We start from the raw sequence: 18,455 nt of genomic DNA on the forward strand, positions 1-18,455 counted from the left end.
GAAAATAAACTCCTGAGGTAGGAGGAAACCAAATCGATGTCAAGAGGTGAGTTGGAGGGCAAGAACTTGGCCTGCCATTTGAGTGGAACCCAGACTGTGGAAAATCAGACAAGCTTGGGGGGAAAAGAAGTTCTACATTAGGGTGGAGAGAAGACCCCCAAAGCACCACTCAAATGTCGTAGGGCAGACAGTACGCGTGGCTTGGGTGATCCGTATTTTGAATTTTATTTTATTTTTAGGGGGAAAAGTAATTAGGGTTCATTCATTCATTCATTCATTTATGGTTAATGGAGGGATTGGGGATTGAACTCAGGACCTTGCGCATGCTAAGCATGTCCTCTACCATTGAGTTATACCCTCCCCCACTGAATTTTGAATTTTCGAAAGAGATCTGTACTCAGGCTGGTTGATGATGGAGGAACCACCGTCACTCCCAGCTGGCTGTTTTTGCCTTTGTAACAAGAGAAATGAGTTACATCCCAGCATGGCTAAAAGGATTGAGGAAGTAACTGAGACCTTGGAAGTCCTGAGAACACAAAATCTGGAAGCATTATGAGAAGTTTCCATTCTCCTGCTTTACCCAATCCAGGTGTTGAGTTGGCCAACCTCGTTCATTCCTTCCTCCAACAAATACATATGGCGCACCCTCAATGTGCCTGGCACTCAACTAGACATCTAGCAAACACAAATACCACAATCCTTTCCTCCTGGGAGGCTGTCTAGACCAATGGGTCTCAATTGGGCATGATTTTTGCCCCCTGGGGGGTATTTGGCAATGTCTGGAGACATTTCTGGTTGTCATAACTGGTGGGGAGAGGGTGCTACTGGCATCTAATGGGTAGAGACCAGGGATGCTAACAGCCTACAATGCACAGGACGGCCTCCCACAACAAAGAATTATCCGGCCCAGAATGTCCTAGGGAGTGGTGCTGTTAGCTGCCTAACTAGGCCGCATCCACTGACAAGACGGTGGATGAGCGCATTAAAGGCAGGGAGGTAAAACAGGACACTAATGAAGCACACAGGAGGGAGACACCACCCATGATCGACTACCGGGAGGGACACCTGAAGAGTGAGGAGGAGGAACGAGCTACAGGAGCAGAGCCGGACCTTCTGTGCAGAGGAAAACCGCATCTTTGAAAGCGGAAGACCAAAAATGCATTTAGGGGAAAGTCAGTGAGCGAGCGTGTGCGGTGGAGGGTGGGGCGGGGGCAAACAAGGAAGCCTTCAAAAGGGCCGTCCCATCGCTGCCTTTGGGAGAAGGACCATCGTCATTACTTGAGGCATAACTTAGTATTAAGAGCATGGGTTTGGAGTCAGGTCTGAATCGAAATCCCAGCTCCACCGCCCTATAGGCTGTGTGGTCTTGGACAAGGCACAAACTCTGAGTTCCTAAATTCAGTTTTAGAAAATAAAGCAGAGGACAGAGCGGGAGGATAATACCTACCCCAGGTGGCGGCGTTGGGATGAAATGAGAAAGTGCCCAGCAATGGCTTGGCACGCTGCCGCAGAGAACAGGTAACGTTACTTGTGTTTACAAAGGTCACTCTGATCCCAGTGTGCTAAATAAAATGGGGAAGGACAACCGGAATCATTCCTCCCCGGGAATACAAAGCAAACAAAAACAAAATAGCAAGATTCCACCGAGCCAAACCCAGATGGAGCAAAGCAGCGCTTCCAAGGAGCGTCAAGTCCTTGACAACTCCATGTAAACTTAAGTAAAAGACGGCGGTGGCATAAACCACTTTGGTGCCCATTGAAATCCCATTCTTTGAAGGGGAGATTGTCTAGATGAGTGGAACCACATACACGTGCATCCATCCATCCATTCTCACCAGTGTGAGGGATGAATGCAGTGGAAACCTTAGGAAGATCTTTGTCGTGGCCCCTGGTTTGTGATGGGGGTGAACTCGCACTCTGGCCGGGGCAGAGCCACAGAACTTTAGTTTCGGGTCTGGTAAGACTCCTCCATGCAAACCTGCTTTGGAAGTGCCTTGACCCAATCTTCTAAAAACCTTCCTGCTTAACAATTGCTCACCCTGGCCTCTCTCCCTGTATGTGATTCTTAGAAATTAGGATATTTTCACATCAACGATTCTTAAGTGATAAGGATGTGGTTTCTCAAATCCCCTCCTGATGAACTAAGTTTCATTAACCAGAATTAAATCCTTTCTGCTTGAGACTGAGAGGGTCTACTAGGATATATCAGAGTGACAGTCTTTAAGCCAGAAGAGTGACAACTGCTTTCAGAAATGAACTAACCAGGTACCCAAAGTATGCCAAACAGACAGTAAGAATGAGGCAGGGTGGGGATATCAACCCCTCAAAAGAGTTCAAGACCCCTTTCTGGTTTCCAAGTCCACCCACCACCCATACCAACTACATGGTCTGAAGGAGAGATACATTTCTCTTGGTGAAGGCAGATCCACTTCCCCCAGAGATAAAACTCCAAATTACAGAAACAAGTGACCAGCCTTTATCTGCACATACTAAGTTGCTTTTATTAATCCAGAACGGCATGCTACAGATACTGTACAGCATGAACATTTATTCATTACAAAAATGGCTTCCAAACCATTAAAAATGAAATTGGAATAAGAGCATAAAACGGAACAGTAACATCACAACTGTTAGGAAACATTCAAAGTATTCACAAAAAATGTTATAGTTAGCATTTTAATAAACCAGAGAAAAATCGGAGACAGTTTTACAATCGCTTCATGTCAACTACAATGGCACTGAATGAACAGGTTTCAGCTTTATACAGCATTTTGTAACATCAACATGCCTAGGTTTTTTTTTTTATTTTTAAAGTTTGCTACCTACTTGTATGTCGTACGGGATACATAAAAGTGGCAGCTGGTTTTTCCTTTAAGAGTAATCTAATATACAGAATTTTGGCCCTTAAGGGTTCATACCTCTTCATTTAAAATGCTTTCTGGACAATCTGCTACCAAACACGTCTTGTTATAGGTGACATTAAAACTACATACAAATCTACCTATGTAACGTCACAGCAAAACATGATGAACAAAAATTACAGCATCAAAGAGGGAGAAAGCTAAAGTTACTGAGAATTTTGGCACATAAAGTTTTGCACACAGTCAGTCCATGTCCTAAGGGTGCAGGGCACTCGACTGCAAGTTCACAGGGGAAACGGAACAGTTCCCACTGTTGCTCATACAGCGTCGCTAAAATTCCCTCACTAATTTTCAAGTCTTGTTTTACATAATGGCTTTTAAAGCAACTTGTTAATGCTACTGATCCTTTAATGCAACTATTAATGTCCATTTGGCGGCATCTGGGTTTCATATGGCAAAAAAAAAAAAAAAAAAAAAAAAAAGTCCAAAAGGGGAAACAAAAAATATATATATACACATTTTATATATAAACTTAAAAACCTTGTACAAATGAGTTGTTATATATAAGATGCTTATGCTAAGGGGGAAAAAAACTTTATACAGTTTCAAGAAAAAGGAAAACATATTTTAAAAGGGGACAACGTACAGGTTCGACGAGCAATCTCTAAAGCAATAAATACTACTGGTCCAACAGCGTTGTGATTCCATTAATCGTTGAGTAGCATACCCCTCCCCCCAAAAGAACACCACCATGGAACAAGGTATATTAACACATTTTAACCCTTTGTTTCTGTACATTTAAACAATAACAAGTAACATCACAAGAAAAGTTGTTTCACACAGGAAAAAAAAAAAAAAAAACCCAAAGTAAATGGCACTGCATTCGTTGTGCCCTTATGGTTTAAAAACCAGATGTAAAATGATTGGTTCGCAAGCTCGTATTTAATACAAATAATACAGAACCAACTCCTTTTGGAGGGCTGCTTCAAAATTGCTTCTTTTTTTTCCTTTTTGTTTTTTAATCAGTCTTTTAAAACTAAGCTATCCGAACTACATAACAGTTATGTATATATATATATATATTTTAAACGCTACAAAGACTTTAAACAGCTGTTGATAAAAATTTTGGTAGAATCATGAGGTTCTTCTCTCATCTACATATTTAAAAGGAGAAATTGAAATAAGAATGGGTCAAATATTGACCAATGAACTCGATAAACATTAACTAATGTAGCCACGTGGCACAAACTTAAAAGAGTACAAAACAGAACAAGGGGGGGGGGGGGGAGGCTGGGAAAGAAAGAAAAGCAAAACGCAACACTACACAAAGCAACCAGGCTCAGGAGGGTCAAGTTATTCTAAAGACTTGGTGACCAGGGAGAGCGGCTGGGGCTGGGTCCCGGCCAGAGAGTTGTGGGAATGTAAGGAAGATGTTGACGGCTGTGCCAGAGATGCGGAGGGGATGGCGGGAGGCTGCAGCGCGGCGTGGGGCAGGTCCAGGGCCCCGTTGGCGCAGAGCGCGGGGGCCTTGCCGTGGGCGGCCTCCGCAAGCAGGAGGGCGGGCGGCGGAGGCATCATGGAGAGGTGGGCCAGGGGGTCGGGCTTCAGGGACAGCGAGAGAGGCTGGGTCTGCTCAGTCTGTGACTTGGCGTCTTGGGGAGGGGAGCCTAGCAGGTGGGGGGAGGAAGGAGGCGAGTCTAGTAAGCTTCCATCTGAAGAGGGTGGACTGAGGCAGCTGCCTTCACCTTGTATGTAGCGAACGCACTTTTTTTTTCTCCTAGAAACAGGGGGAGAGAGTTATCTGTGAATAAAGGGCAAAGATGCCAAGGGAGAGAGTTATCTAATGCTCACAGCCAAGATGAAGTCATCTAAGGATGTCCCGCGGGAGACACGCCCAGCGGCCAGGGGACGATTAAAGTCACGCCAGGTGCCACGCTCATTTCGCTAAGCCTGCCCTGGCAAACGAGGTGTCAGACCACAGGACTCCCTACCTACTTGCTTCCCCTGCCCCCGCTAAACCCCCACCACCCGACCCTTGCACAGATACCACTGAGCAGGCTCAAGGGTACGACCTGGAGACTGTGGCCCTGATTTGCCAGAAAGGGGCTACGTCCAAATTGAGATGAACTCAAAAGCTTGTCATTTCTCTTTTGGCGTAGACATCCCCTCACTTTCCCATCATAACCAGCCCTTCCATTCCCACTACTCCCACCCCCACCCCCCCAACTGTGTGAGAGAGAGAGAGAGAGTGTGTGTGTGTGTGTGTGTGTGTGTGTGTAAAAGAGAAAGACAGCTCCCTCCCCAGGCGCCTCGTATCAATATTAAATTCTCAAAGTGCTGACTGTTGAGCCCACAGAGCTGAAGGCAGCGCTAGCAAGAGGCTTAAAGGTTTTCTCCCACCACCTCCGTCACCTCCACCATCACCACCACCACCAACCACCACCAGAGGCTGCTGGCGCCCAGAGAGCTTTTGGGCTTGTCTGTTAAGAACCACACCAAATCAAGAAAGGTCAGAGTCAGGTGAGAGGAGGGTGGGGGGAAAACGAAAAGAAAACCAAATAAACTCAAAAACAAAACAAAAAGTAAAAAAACAAAGTAAAACAAAAAACCACCAAAAAACAGGTAGAAGAGGATAAACAAAGGTGGGGGAGGGGGAAGAATAAGAAAAACAGAAAATGATCCAAAGGAACAAGAATAACTGGTCGTATGGCCTGCAGGTTGTGGATTAAATTATGATTCAAACTTGATTTTTTTTTTAAAGATTTGGGGTCTTCCCCTCCCCCACCCCATAGTGAGAAGGCTAGAAGGAGAGCCGGTGAGGATGGGAGGAAGGGGCGTCCTGCCCTGGTCCATGTGCCGGGGCCACTGAACGGAGGGTGCAGCTTGTCACAAGGAAGTGACGACAAAGAAGAAGTGCCAGGGAGTGGCAGCATGGACCTTCTTGAAGGGGGTTTTCAGGATTAGTATTTAAACCAGAAAGATTAATTTCACCCTGCACCAAAAAACCACTCTCCCCTCTCCAGTTCCTGTTTATGTAAGAAATAGGATTGAGAATTTCAGAGCCTCTCTTGCTTATCCTCCAAAGTTGGGGAAATCCACTCAAGAAATTGGGCTTGTGACCTCAAAGCTTCATTTAGTCATCCCCATCTGATGGGATAATATTTGGTAGGAAAGGTGATCTTGGGCATCAGCCCCACTCATGCTGTAAAAATAATGCAGGTACAGGGAATGTGCTGATCTAAGGAGAATACAAAGTCAGAACCGTGGCTGAAACACTCTGTCTAAAAACAAGTGTGTAAGCGCCGGCTGGGCTCCCGTCACGGGAGAGCAACTAAGATGCTGCCTGGTTGAAGGCAACCACTGTTGGATGTCACTGGCCTTTGAAAGGAAGGGGGTGTAATGAGTCCTCCTGGCTTCTGTGCCCCAGAGCTGTCTGACGATGCCTCTCAGTGCATGGGGTGTGGACTCAGCAAGGTGGCAGAAGGGAGGAGAGGAGGGGAGGGTGGGAGGGAACATGCTTGTCTTTCCTTCCTCCCCACTGGGCCGGTGGTCTCAGGGTCGATCCTCCCCGCTCTGGGTCGGAAGGAACTCTAGGAAAGCGAGGATAGCCCCTCTTCACCTTCAATTTGACAAGGTTCCTTTTTCTCCTCTGGGACAGACTAAAACATGATTTTGGTTCTGCTCCCATCCCAGAAACCCAAGGTAAATAATTAAGCCTCTCAGAGTTTTTAAACCACCTTAGCCTGCAGATCAAAACATGCTCAAAAAACTAAGATGTCCATGCATTTTAAAAATGGGACAAGAAAGGAGGTGGGGGGGCATAAGCAAAACTGAGAAAGCAACAGGGACAAATGAGAGAGGGGAGAGAGGAAAGGGACAAGGAGGGGGGAAATAACAGGAAACGGGGTGACATCCAGCAGCATTCCATGCTATATTAGGGCAGAGTGAAAAGATGGGGAAAGCAACTTGGTGGGCTCAAAACAGAATCTTGTTAAAATGTCCTCAAATGTCAAATAAAATTAGAAACCCTGTGCAGGGAGCGAGGAGCCCTGATTGGCTAGGAGTGTTTCTGGTGCTCCCCTCCCCCCTCCCGCCCTCCTCCTGAAAGGAAGTTTCCACAGTGGGGATGGGTGGGGGCACTTAAACAGGGGACATGAAGAAGACTATGAATGACAGGGAGACCACTCCTTGTAAGAGGTGGCGGAGCGAATAGCAGTTGGAACACACACATTTCAGATGGGCCAGAAAATGCCTCGTTTTGCAACTTTTCAATTTTTTTTAAAGCACATTTTTGTCTTACTGATTTAGCATCAAGCCAGATCCTGGCAAAGTCAAGAGGAAAAGTTGAGGGAAAAAAAAGGGACAAAACCCATTCTCTTACCCTCCCCCACTTAGACTCCATCTCCCATCAAGGGGTGGCCCCTTAAAAATCCATTTAGCTCCTTCAGATTCCTTCTAAAAGGAAAGTAAGAGTTCTTCCTGATCCTGTTTGGGAATTACACCCTTAAAGGGGCAGAAACGCATCTGCTAAAGCTTTTAGTGTATGAAACAACATCCCCAACAGAGGAAAACTATCAGCGAAGTTCTAAGGGTGCTGAGGCGGGAAAGAGGAAGGATGTGAGGAGGGAGGAGGGACTTCTCAGCGTCCATGACAGCTGCCGCACGGAAAGCCGGCCCCTCCAAGCTGCACTGCAGAAAATCACGTCTTTGGAGCAGCTATGAAGGTTTAGGGTCGTTTGTTTCTGTTTTGTTTTGCAAAAATGTCATGAAAATTCTAGCTTCTGAGGAAGATTCCACACTGGGATTAAGCAAGGTGCAGCTGGGTCTGGGAAGGGACTGTCTGGTCAATGTTACTAATGATAACTTTCACCCCCTGAAATGCCAAGTCTAACTTGCAGGCAACAAACCACACTGCGAGGGGTGCACAATGGTGTCGGCCGCACATGCCTACAGAGCCCAGAAAACCCTCTCTCAGGAGCGAGCCCCGGGATCAGCTAAGCCTTCACCACGGCGGGCGTCTCAGAGCAGGATTCGGCAGCTAGTTACGTTCCTACTCAGCACAAATAAAGGTCTGACACAAATTCACTGCCTACACAGGGTCAGCAGAGTGCCCCTCTTCCAGGCCAGCCCTAATTAAATACGTAACGCCCTCTCCACTGTAGCAGGAAACTTTTCTGTTGCATAGGGAGGACCCGGGGACTGTGTGGCAAGGACATCTGTCACCTCTGTGAACACTGCCACCTCACAGGACAACTGGGGGATCCCTCTACTGCTGGATGCTCACCCAGGGCCTCCCTGTCCTCACTCAATGGATGAAGGGTCGCCTGTGGAGGGAGGTCTCTCTCAAGAAAGACTCTTGGGTCCTCTCCTCTCAATGTCTGGTCATCGCAAGGCACTTGACAGATCAGCACTTCACCGATCTCTCATAAGGCATCAGGGCGGGGGGCAGAGACACAGGAGACTGGTGGGCATGCACGTAATGGAATGGACATCTGAGCTAACGTCTAAACACGGAACACATGGCGAGGGCGTGGAGGAGGGGACACGTGACATGGGAGGCACTACGAACAGGGAGGCGTGTTTGGGTGTTGAGATACCTACCATCATAATATTCCAAATTCAAAGACTGCTTGTATCAGAACAAAGAAACAACAAATTTAACCAAAGGTGGTCATTAAAGGAAAGGAAAGGAGACAGGAACTAGTTGGTATCCCTCCACCAAGAAGGAAGTACCTACACCTTCCCTGAAATTACAGGTTGGGTGGAACCTGCAGGTGGAACACAGGCGTTTAATTTGGACGCTTCTGATTCATTTCGGAACCAGCGTTCTCTCCCTGTCTCTCTAAAATATATATATATATATATCTGCATGTGTTTTTCATCCTGCAGGCCAGCAGCACTGCGGTGTGTGGCTGCACAACTCACTGCTTGCAGCCCGCCAGCTGGTGCATGCCGTTTAATGCCACGCTTCTTTTCAGCACTGTAAAACAATGTCAGCTAACCAGGCTCCTCTGTGCAGAGACGTGGTTTTTAAACAGAAAACAAACAAACAAAAAAACAAAACGAAACCAAAAAAAGCCTGCCCCAGAGCCCTTCTCCAAATGTCTAGATCCCAAGTGCTCGGGAATGCTACTGCTGCCAATTTGAGCTCATTCAAACCTTCGGAAACGGTGGCTCTCTCTGCGTTCTGCAGACACGCCGCAGAAGTACGGACAGGGCCGGGCCAGTTCCAGGATGCTGGCTTTCAGAGCAAAAAGGATAAGCGCCCGTCCTGGTCTGTGAGGGCTGTGGTCTAGGTCCTACCTCCAGGGCTATGTGATTCGTAAGAGCAGGGGAAAGAGAGAAAGAGAAAAGTAGGGAGAGGACACGGCATAAAATTAGCAAGGAAATTTTGAAGAATGAGGATCATTAGTCATTGATGCCAGCGGGGAAGTAGATGGGATCGAGGTCAAAATATGTTGACACACTAAGGTACCAGAAGGACAGAAGGCTTTGATTTTTCCCAAAGGCCTCGCAGTAGGTAATATACCTGCACGGTTTGCACCATAAAGTCTGTCGGTCAAGCCCGAACAGTGCCCGACACTTCTTTGGAGTATTTGCATCTGTTAGCATAAGGTAAACACAAAAAAATACAACACAATGGTGGGTCGTGCTCAGCTGGATGTGAACTCTCGGCTACGGCTGATTTGTCTTCACTATCAGCTTGGTTCTATTGGATTATCTTTCCTCACCAAGGACATGAAAGGAAAGGGCTTCTATGCGTCAAAAGAAAACATAAAATAAAATAAAACGATAAAACACAAAAGGAAAAACAACAACCAGAAACCAAAAAAAAAAAAAAAACAACAGGGAAAAATAAATAAAAACAGAGAGAGAAGAGGAGGGGGAAGGTGACGTCGTTTGCTTCTACCTAGGCCAGGCTTACGATGGATGTCACTGAGCCCCCATCCTGGGCTGTCGGGAGGAAGGGGCTGGCAGGCAACATTCCCTGGGAGGGGGCGCGCTGGGGTTTGCTGTCGCTGACCCGAGGAGGCACAAATGATGCTGTTTTACAGTGGCATTTTGGCTAGCAGCAGCGAGGAGGACAAGCACGTCCCTCACAGAGCAGTGTCCCGCGCCCTCCTGTCTCCTAAGATCCACACACAGAGCTACGAAGCAACAGGCCAGAGAAGGGGGGAAAGGACCAAATAGACCAGCTGCAAACCAGCACAGCGAATCTGGGAAATCTATACACACCTGCAAGGGCCGCACCAGTTATTCTGTTGATCAAGGCCAAAGCGCGCTCGGCATTTCTTAGGAGCGCTCAGGTCTGAATGAGTTCAAGAGAGAAGCGAGCAGAGGAGGACGACGTGGGAGAGAGGGAGAGGGCGAGGGAGAGAGAGGGAGAGAAGAGAAAGAGAGAGAGAGGGAGGGAGAGAGAGGGACGGGGGGGAGGGAAAGAGAAAGATACAAATAAGAAAAAAATAAAAATAAAAAAAGGGAATAAATCAATGACCTGGTTACTAATTACAAAATATTGACTTTCCATTTTTAACTTTCTTTAATTAAAAAAATAAAAAGGTAAAAAAAAAAAATCACATTCTTATTCAACTCGTGAAATTAGCTGTTGCAAATAAAGCTGCAGTATCCCTTCTTTAAGGACTGTCTTTCCGATTCGGTTTGAACTGATACAGGGCAGTTAGATGCTGAACTAACTTTTAAATAATGTTTTTCCTCTTTCGGTTCAGCTTTCTTTTTTCTTTTTCCTCTCTCTCTCTTAATTTGTTTTTCTTACAGAATAAAATAAAGCAAAGGAGGGAATTAAGTTTGTCACATGCTTTTTTCTTCTCAGAGGATAACAGTTTAAAAAAAGAAAAAAAAACTACAAATAAAAACAGAACAAAACAAAACGAAACAGAAAGAAATAAAGAAAGAAAAGGGTTGTGGTACTGGGATATTGCAGCTTTCGGAATGTTCATCTTTTCGGTTTTTTAAAACTGTTTTCATTAATGTTAAGAGAGGAACAGATGGAGGTCAACAGGCTGTGCGAATGAGCTGTTAAGGGTAAGTTAGAAGTTCACAGCAGCGTGTAAGCAGCTACAGTCAGTGAAATGCTAGTGGGTTTGCAAATTATGAGCAGAAAAGCAAAAGGAAGGAAAAAAACTAAAACAAAAAAAAAGCGAAGGAAAAAAATAATCATACTGCGGATGCATGCTGGCGTGAGAAAACTTAGTGGGAGCAATGAAAAAAAATGCCATTAGATTAAGGAGGTTTATTACTGAATTCCTTCCATTTTGTTGTTGTTTGTTTGTTTGACCAGTCTCTTTTAAAGAAATACTGCATATTCAATTTGCACAGTTAGTTCAACTCTAAATCACTGTCATCACGGCTTAAACCACTGTTACGGGAAAAATAAATAAACAAAGCAGAAGTTAAATTAAAAAAAAAAAAAAAAAAACAACGAAAGCAACTGAAAAAATAAAAATCTACCGAAACATACGAAACCGTGTAGATGGTCATTTTAAAGAATGTTCAAAGGTCATACGTGTTTCATGTTAATAAAACTATCATGGCAAGAAAAATTTTTAAAAAACAGTTTATCAACTATTTTAATGACTCAAAATGACATTAGCACCTGTAATCGGAGGAAGTGAAAGGCAAGGATTTAGGAAACATTCGCTGTGTTCTGAAAAAAAAGAACAAATTATACAAAGCCTTCAAAATGTTTTTGTCGTTGTTTGTAGAAGCCTGGCCTTCTGGAAGGGACTTCTGAGATTGCCTATGCAGTATTTCTAATTTCTTCTAGAGAATGACAAACCTCCTTAATTTAAATCGGGTGCAGTTGACCACTGTAAAGGCATGCATCAGGACATTCAGGAACAGCCCCGTTAACATCAAACGCTCGCACACACCCCTTCCGCTCCCCTAGCCCCCTCCTCATCCCTACTCAGACACATACAAAGTAAGCAGACTGGACAAACCCCCGCCTAGGCATGCCTACTGCTCTCCAGTTACAGGCTTTGCAGTTATTTAAAAACACATTCCACTAGACTTACAATGTGCTTTTCATGCAACAATGAATGTTACTAGCTTTAAAAGGGCAGTCATGAAGCAATTAATTAAAATGCATAAACAAAAAGGCTGGCTAAGATGGGATCCCCACCCCCCCCACCCCACAACGTCCTGGCCTTGAATTTCTCCTGCCTCCCCCAGACCGAAGCCTGACATAAAAAGAGTGGTCCTCTGAGTACCGCTCCCTCCTCCATCCTGCTCATTCTGACTTACCATTGGTCTCCCCGGGCTGCTTGTCCCTTTTCCTCTTCTTCTTCTTCCCCTAGATGAACAGATGAAACACAGGGAATTATTTCAGGAAGCAGATGGGAGGAGAGCGTCTGGGCTCACCTGGAAAGGAGGGGGCAAGGGGAGGGGGGAAACTGTCTCTCCAGCCACATGGGCTCCGGAGTGTTTTCCAACCTCCACCCCCTTTAATCCAAGTGCCCTTCAATTGTGTTCCAGCTGGAGGAATGCACACCCAGCCAGAGAAGGGATAGGCGGGGTGGAGAGGAAAAGCCTCCTTTCCCAGACACCTACGTCCATCCTCAAACCTGACCCAGAGCATCCATAAAAGGGAAGAGGAAACCTGGATGGGGAAGATTCGGGGAGGTGTGGACAGACAGGGTTGGAAGTGGCCCAAGAGCCAAGGGACAAAAGAACGTTGAGATGCTGTGTGGACTCAGAGACCTCTCTGCCCTGTGCAAATCTCTTCCTTTTTAGGGCAAAAGGTCCCCATTCTGAATCAAAAAATAAAAGCCTTAGTAGGGGATTTTCTTGGCTCAGTAGTGTGGGCCTTGGTTTTAAAGACGGGAAAGGAAGTGGGGGTGGGGAGGCAAAACAGAACCAGAAACCATCTGAGCTCCTTTTCAAACTGCTGAATGGACACCTCTAAGGGGGAACATTCTGTTCTTGCCAATCTCCTCACACAGAATGACTATAATACTCCCAGGAGTAACAGCTACCATTTATTGAGCTCATACTCTGTGCCAGACACGATCAGAGTGTGCTCTGCCTAGTGACTCATTTATCCTCACACAATCCTACACAACAGGTATGATCACCATTCCAACCTCCCAGGTAAGGAAGCTGAGGCACAGAGGGGTTTCATGAACTTTCCTGAGATGACACAGCTGTCAGATGGTGGGGCCATGATGGGGACGGGGACTGAGGCAATCTTGGTTCCACAGCCCTTATCCACAAGGCTATGCTGCCTCCGTATTTACTGCCTCACCCTCTGAGGAAGGCTTTTAATGGATCATGGGTGATAAATTGCATGCACTCATTCACATTCTCCAACCTGACCCTCCCTGATGTCTTGACAGTCTGCTTACAGCCCCTCAAGCATGTGGGATGGGAGGAAGGAGGAATTCTGTAGAGGTAACTGCCTCCTCCCAGATCTGAACCTAGTTCTCCCAACCCCATTAGCTCCAGTCCTACTATATGAGTTAGCTGCCTGCAATATATGAAGTGTCACGAACGAAAGAATCTGGTGGTCGGACACACTTGCTTGTTTCAGAATATCTAAATATTAACCTTTGCCTAAAAGTTCTCGTGGTATGTTGACATCAACTCAAGAAGAGACAAGAACAGAGATAGAGAGAAAACTGGAAAATCCACAAGGCTCTGTAAGGAGACCCCCAAGGCAGCAAGGCCACAGGGATTTAGATCCACCCGAGCCAATGTTTCTAGAGAAAGCCTCTCAGACCTCGGGGACCCTGTCATCTGGGAAATTTGTCTGGGCCTTCAGTTCAGTGTTTCCATCTGAAACTTTTTATGGTCTTTGGCATATGTTAAAAAAAAAAAAAAAGAGAGAGAGAGAGAGAAAGAAAAAAGAAAATGAGAAAATTAAAGGAAGAAAGTGCCTGTGCTTTTTCCTGAGCCCCAGTGGCCCATCTTCATGTTTGTGCCTCTCCGGCGTCAGGAGCCAAAAAAAAAAAAACCCGGCCATCCTGGAACAGGCAGGAGGGTCTGGTTTCAGTTTATTTAGGAGTCTGAAATAAAAACTCAGCTAACGTTCCAACTTCAAGCAGTGTCAGCATCCACGCACCCTAGAGCTGCCTCGTCATCTCTGATACAGGGCTCACCCATTTCCAGTCTCCCGCAATATACTCTGAAAGGCAGCTGAGAATTCTGCTACCCCAGGGAAGCTGTCAGTTTAGGAGACATAACTGAGATGTTCATGACTGAGAAAATGATCATTTAGACTAAAGGCTTCTAGAGGACAGGGACTGTGTTTTAATCAGAAGAGGACGTGAAGAAACTTCATAAATGCTACTTAGTGAAGAGGGAGATGCATTTCAAGGGAGGCGGCCATCCCATTGGCTCTTTAAATGCAACAGAAGAAAAGGCCTCAAGTATGATGGAGAGGGGAAAAAAAATCTCAAGATATGCAAATAGCCTGGGACTTACCTCCTTTAGCCAACCTAGCCGAGCTAGAAAGTAAGTAACATTCTATTACAACGCCATGAGTTAGCACTATGGGACCCAAATGTTTTCTCTTGTGTTCCTGAATTTAACCAAGTCCAACAACCTAAGTGTGACTGTTTTACTTAATTCTGTTTTTTAAGTAGTGTTATAAAGGCTTCTGTCACCACTGGGCTGGAAAAGTAGGAACGTGAAAGACGCATAATGTGATTAGCTCAGAAAACTTTTTCCAGAAGAACCTTCTGAACTTTAAAATAACTAAAGTAATTTATAGAAACTTCTATGTCAAGTCAGTTAAAAAAATATACTAACAAGTTTCCACATTCAAATCTATAAAAGCTTTAACTGATTCTTGCTCCACGGACCGCTTCTTTGAGGGGTAGGGGAGGGAGGAGGAAAGAAGGGAGACAGGGAGGGAGGAAGTGCGTGCATGTGTGCATGCATGCGTGTGTGTGTGCGCGCGTGTGTTTGTGTGTTCTCACAGCCACGTGTAATGAGCCACTGATGAAGGAATCTGACAGTACCCTTTCCAAGAGATAAATCTCCTAAAGCCCCCGAATCCAGATCCACCTCTAAACTTTCTCTCAAGTCTTATCAGGGGTACCCATATTACACCAAACCTTGTCCAAATGTAAAACTGAGCTAAAGTCATTTCAAGTGTTTCATGGACCTTCTGAAACCTGGAAAGCACTTCACAAAGAGCCTTGGGCAATACCCCGTCTGACTCCAGGAAAGCCCACTGCAGCATTCTTTTGAAGCTTTCACAAAGTCAGCCTTGTACCTTTGTGGAGATCTCACCCTGCACAACTCCAGGGGGTACCCATGTACATAGACCATAGCGTAAATGGCACACCCTAAAGTTGTGCAGTGCACGCCCTGCACAGCTGTACATGAAGGCCCTACTACGACCCAAAACATCTAATGGGGATATGATTCCTACAGAGTAGCTGAATTCCTCTCTGTGGTACCATTCTAGATTACTCAAAGAATTGGGTCTGTAGCAGGGAGAAGCTGGAGATGAACTCTAAGAACTTCTGACCTGAATGAAACCAGAAGAGCACTGTCCTGCAATGAGATGGCTGTATGTGTGGAGGCTGCAGAGCCTGCCTGCTGTCAGAAATCTCCACCTAGAGGTCAGGTGGAGGTGAGCTGCAAGCCTGTGGGAGAGCATTAACTTTCTTATCCTCTTCCTTTCAGCTCCAGAAGAAAGGCTTCCCATGCTGAGGACCAATGGAAAGGTCCCAGGCAGTTAAGATCCTGTGCATGACCATCTGTGAGTGACAAGGGCTCCAAGCAGAGCAAACGTGCCACTGAGCAGCACAAGCACTAACTCCCAGGAGGAATAGGTCTAGAGCAGCCAGCTGAGGGCAGCGGGACCTACGGGGGATGGGTGGCGGCAGTGATGGAGACATCGGTGTCAAACCCAACAGTCTCTGTGCTCCGTTCTCCCCCATCCACCCGGCCAAGAGCAGAGAAGCAAGCACAAGGTATGAGGCTAAAAAGGGAAGAAACTTGAAACAGCTAGTCAGAGCCAGCAGAAAACAGCCCTCATTAGGACCCAGGTATTCACACAGACGTTTGTTGAGGTCCGAGGGCTGGTACATTCTGAGAGAGTTCTGATTTAACTAATTCCCCTCAATACAGTGTGTAAAGTAAGTTCACAATCAGCAATAACTGAATGGATCTCAACCCACACACACAGGGAGCTTCTTCACCACGGAAGACGGCCACGGGAGAGCTCGGGCCGGGAGCACGGATGGGTAGAAGAAACATCCACGGATCGGTGACACTGATGCAAAGTGGGAGGAGAAGCCTGCTACTGGAATTAAGACAAGCTTTGTTTTCTCCCCAAAGGATGGACGGTAAAAATCATTTCATGAAACCAAATGCCATGTAATTAAGTATCAGGCAAAATAAGAGACATTTCATCCATCTAGAGAGGAGAGTGAGCTCCGAACTTGAGCTACCACAAATACTGAATGCAGAATGAGAAAGAATGGTAAGAGGTGAGACGTGACAGGGGAGAGCTAGTTTGTGGGAGGAGAAGAATCCTGAGTGTCGCGATCGCCGATTGGATTAGTGAAAACAACCACCCTACAGTGTTTTCTAAAACCCAGGAGAGGAAATTAGGCAAATCCTGCAGCCAACACAGAGCCCAGGCGCACACACATCACACACACACCTTCCCCTACCCTTGCTGGGCCGAGTCACTTCATCCATCTGCCAAAGGAAGACTTCTACTGGCTACTTTCAGGGATATTCCCATCATGCCCCTCTCAGGATGAACTAGCCTTCCAAATTCTACTGCACCACAGCCTAAGCTCAGCTGGGACATCTGTGAGGAATTTAACTCTCCCCCTCTGCCCTTACTGGTCTTCTCTGTAAGGCCACCCCATGGACCACTGCTGAGCAGCACACAAGCCCCACTGGGTGTATCCTAGGGCCGTGTCTCTTTGAAGACATGGGCAAGGAGGTGTGGACAGCCCTCAGCTGACCCCACGGACCCCCTGAGCCGGATCATGAGAACGCCCGCCCCCTCCTTCCTCCATGAAGAACTACTGCATGTTGATGGAGCCAGACAGGAGGCCAGAACAAAATCCTCCAATCTGGTGCTTGGGCAAGATGCTAACGGTCCCAGGAGTGGGTGGACTGAATGGTACTGAGGCCTGATTCAAGTTGGCAGGTGGCGTTCCCTTTGTCCAGCTGGACATCTAACACATTTGTACAGGCTCTAGTCCTGAAGAAAATGAACCACCTACATAGTTATCCCGTGCGGACCAGCCGGGGTACAGCTGCATGTGAAGCTGTCGCTCCTTCCGGGCCAGCTCGTAGTATTTCGCTTGCTCTTCTCTGGACAGTGCATGCCACTGGAGGGGACATGGTAGGGGAGAGAGAGAGAGACACGCAGAGAAGTCACAAACCACACCGCGGCTGGGGGGGCGGGCAGCGCTTCCATCAGAAACGGTACAGCTGGCAGGGTCCTGGCACTAACGGGGGGCTCAGACAGAACCTGGTTTGTCACCTTATTCTACCCTTTGCTCTCTCTGGGGGCGGGGAGGACCGGGCCTGTCGCCGTCCAGAACATCATTCGAATGCAGAGTTACCAGTCCCAACTCCACAAAGGCCATTGAGGGACTCGAGTGTGGCTGAAGGGAAAGGACTCTCCAGACCAATGGGGACGGGGCCATTTGCCAACAACCCCCTCCACTGCATCCTAATCTATTCATGTCCCCTTCCCAGCGGGGCTGCCGCCTACCCTTCGGCCCAGGATCTGGTTGATGGCTGCGCTTTCTTTCAACGTGCACTCGGCTACGACCTTTGCTCTCATTTCCTTCATATACAACATGAACGCGTTAAGAGGTTTCTTTATGTGGGGCTTCTTCTTCTCTTCTTCCTTTTTAGAGTCCTGATGCTTTCTGGATGTAGATAAGACAGACAGACACAACCCAATAAACCATCACAAGGTCCAACTTCCCTCTGCAGCAGAGAGCCCCTCTCCTTGCCCCCTTGACACCCAAGCCTAGCAGTTGGAAACAGAAGCGCACCTCCACTCTGGGTCTTCTCCACCCTGGGAAGTGGAACAAAAACAGCCTGGGGCGGGGGGTGGGGGAAGAGAGATTCTGCCTTCACTTCCTCAAGGTTCACAAATAGACAATTTTTCCAAGCCAGAGGGGGAAAAGCACATGGGGACCGTTTCCATCTCAGCCGGCGTCTCTTGTGCTCACAGCAGAGAGCAGGGTTAGGGATGGAGGGGTGGCTGCAAGTCCCAGTCCCTCCAAGGACACAGAGAGTTCTGTCTTCCCCCTGCAGTGGGCACCAGCCATGGAACTCCACACTGCGCATTTCTCCCTCTCTGTAAGGCTGCGTGTTTGCTGGAGTCACACCAGCCTGGCCAACGCTGGGCAGAGCCACCACCTGGTGGCCCCCAGGCTAAACACGGTGTCGAAGGAGAAAGTGATGAGGACGGGGGACACTTACGCGCTATGGAGTGAGCCGACGTCACTCTGGGAGGATTCCTGTTTGACTGTTGGCGTGACTATGGCCGGGTGAGGGATGCCAGTCGTGTGTAGAGTGTGATGGGGTGGGACCATGTGGGGAGGGAACCTAGAAGACAGAAAGCTGTGTAAATCGTCAGAA

At 47.0% G+C, this 18,455-nt stretch overlaps 1 protein-coding gene across 37 annotated transcripts in view; it reads right to left on the reverse strand.

Annotated features, from left to right (window-relative positions):
* Positions 1-2,475: 2,475 nt before the first annotated feature.
* Positions 2,476-18,455, reverse strand: part of TCF7L2 (transcription factor 7 like 2) — a 190,632-nt gene continuing 174,652 nt past the window's right edge. For 7 of the 37 annotated variants that reach the window (XM_074373601.1, XM_074373607.1, XM_074373606.1 and 4 more), the window contains 7 exons: positions 18,297-18,437; positions 17,575-17,734; positions 17,078-17,185; positions 12,126-12,174; positions 11,476-11,526; positions 10,098-10,170; positions 2,476-4,638 (listed from right to left, as the gene is read on the reverse strand). In XM_074373601.1, coding sequence (XP_074229702.1) covers positions 4,215-4,638; positions 10,098-10,170; positions 11,476-11,526; positions 12,126-12,174; positions 17,078-17,185; positions 17,575-17,734; positions 18,297-18,437 — 1,006 coding nt within the window. In that variant the 3' untranslated portion in view covers positions 2,476-4,214. Of the gene's footprint in view, positions 4,639-8,141; positions 8,488-9,389; positions 9,464-10,093; positions 10,171-11,475; positions 11,527-12,121; positions 12,175-17,077; positions 17,186-17,574; positions 17,735-18,296; positions 18,438-18,455 lie in introns of those variants that run through there. The other 30 variants (XM_074373608.1, XM_074373603.1, XM_074373602.1 and 27 more) reach the window with 15 other exon arrangements.

This window comes from Camelus bactrianus, chromosome 11 (assembly GCF_048773025.1).
Source record: "Camelus bactrianus isolate YW-2024 breed Bactrian camel chromosome 11, ASM4877302v1, whole genome shotgun sequence".
NCBI lineage: Eukaryota > Metazoa > Chordata > Mammalia > Artiodactyla > Camelidae > Camelus > Camelus bactrianus.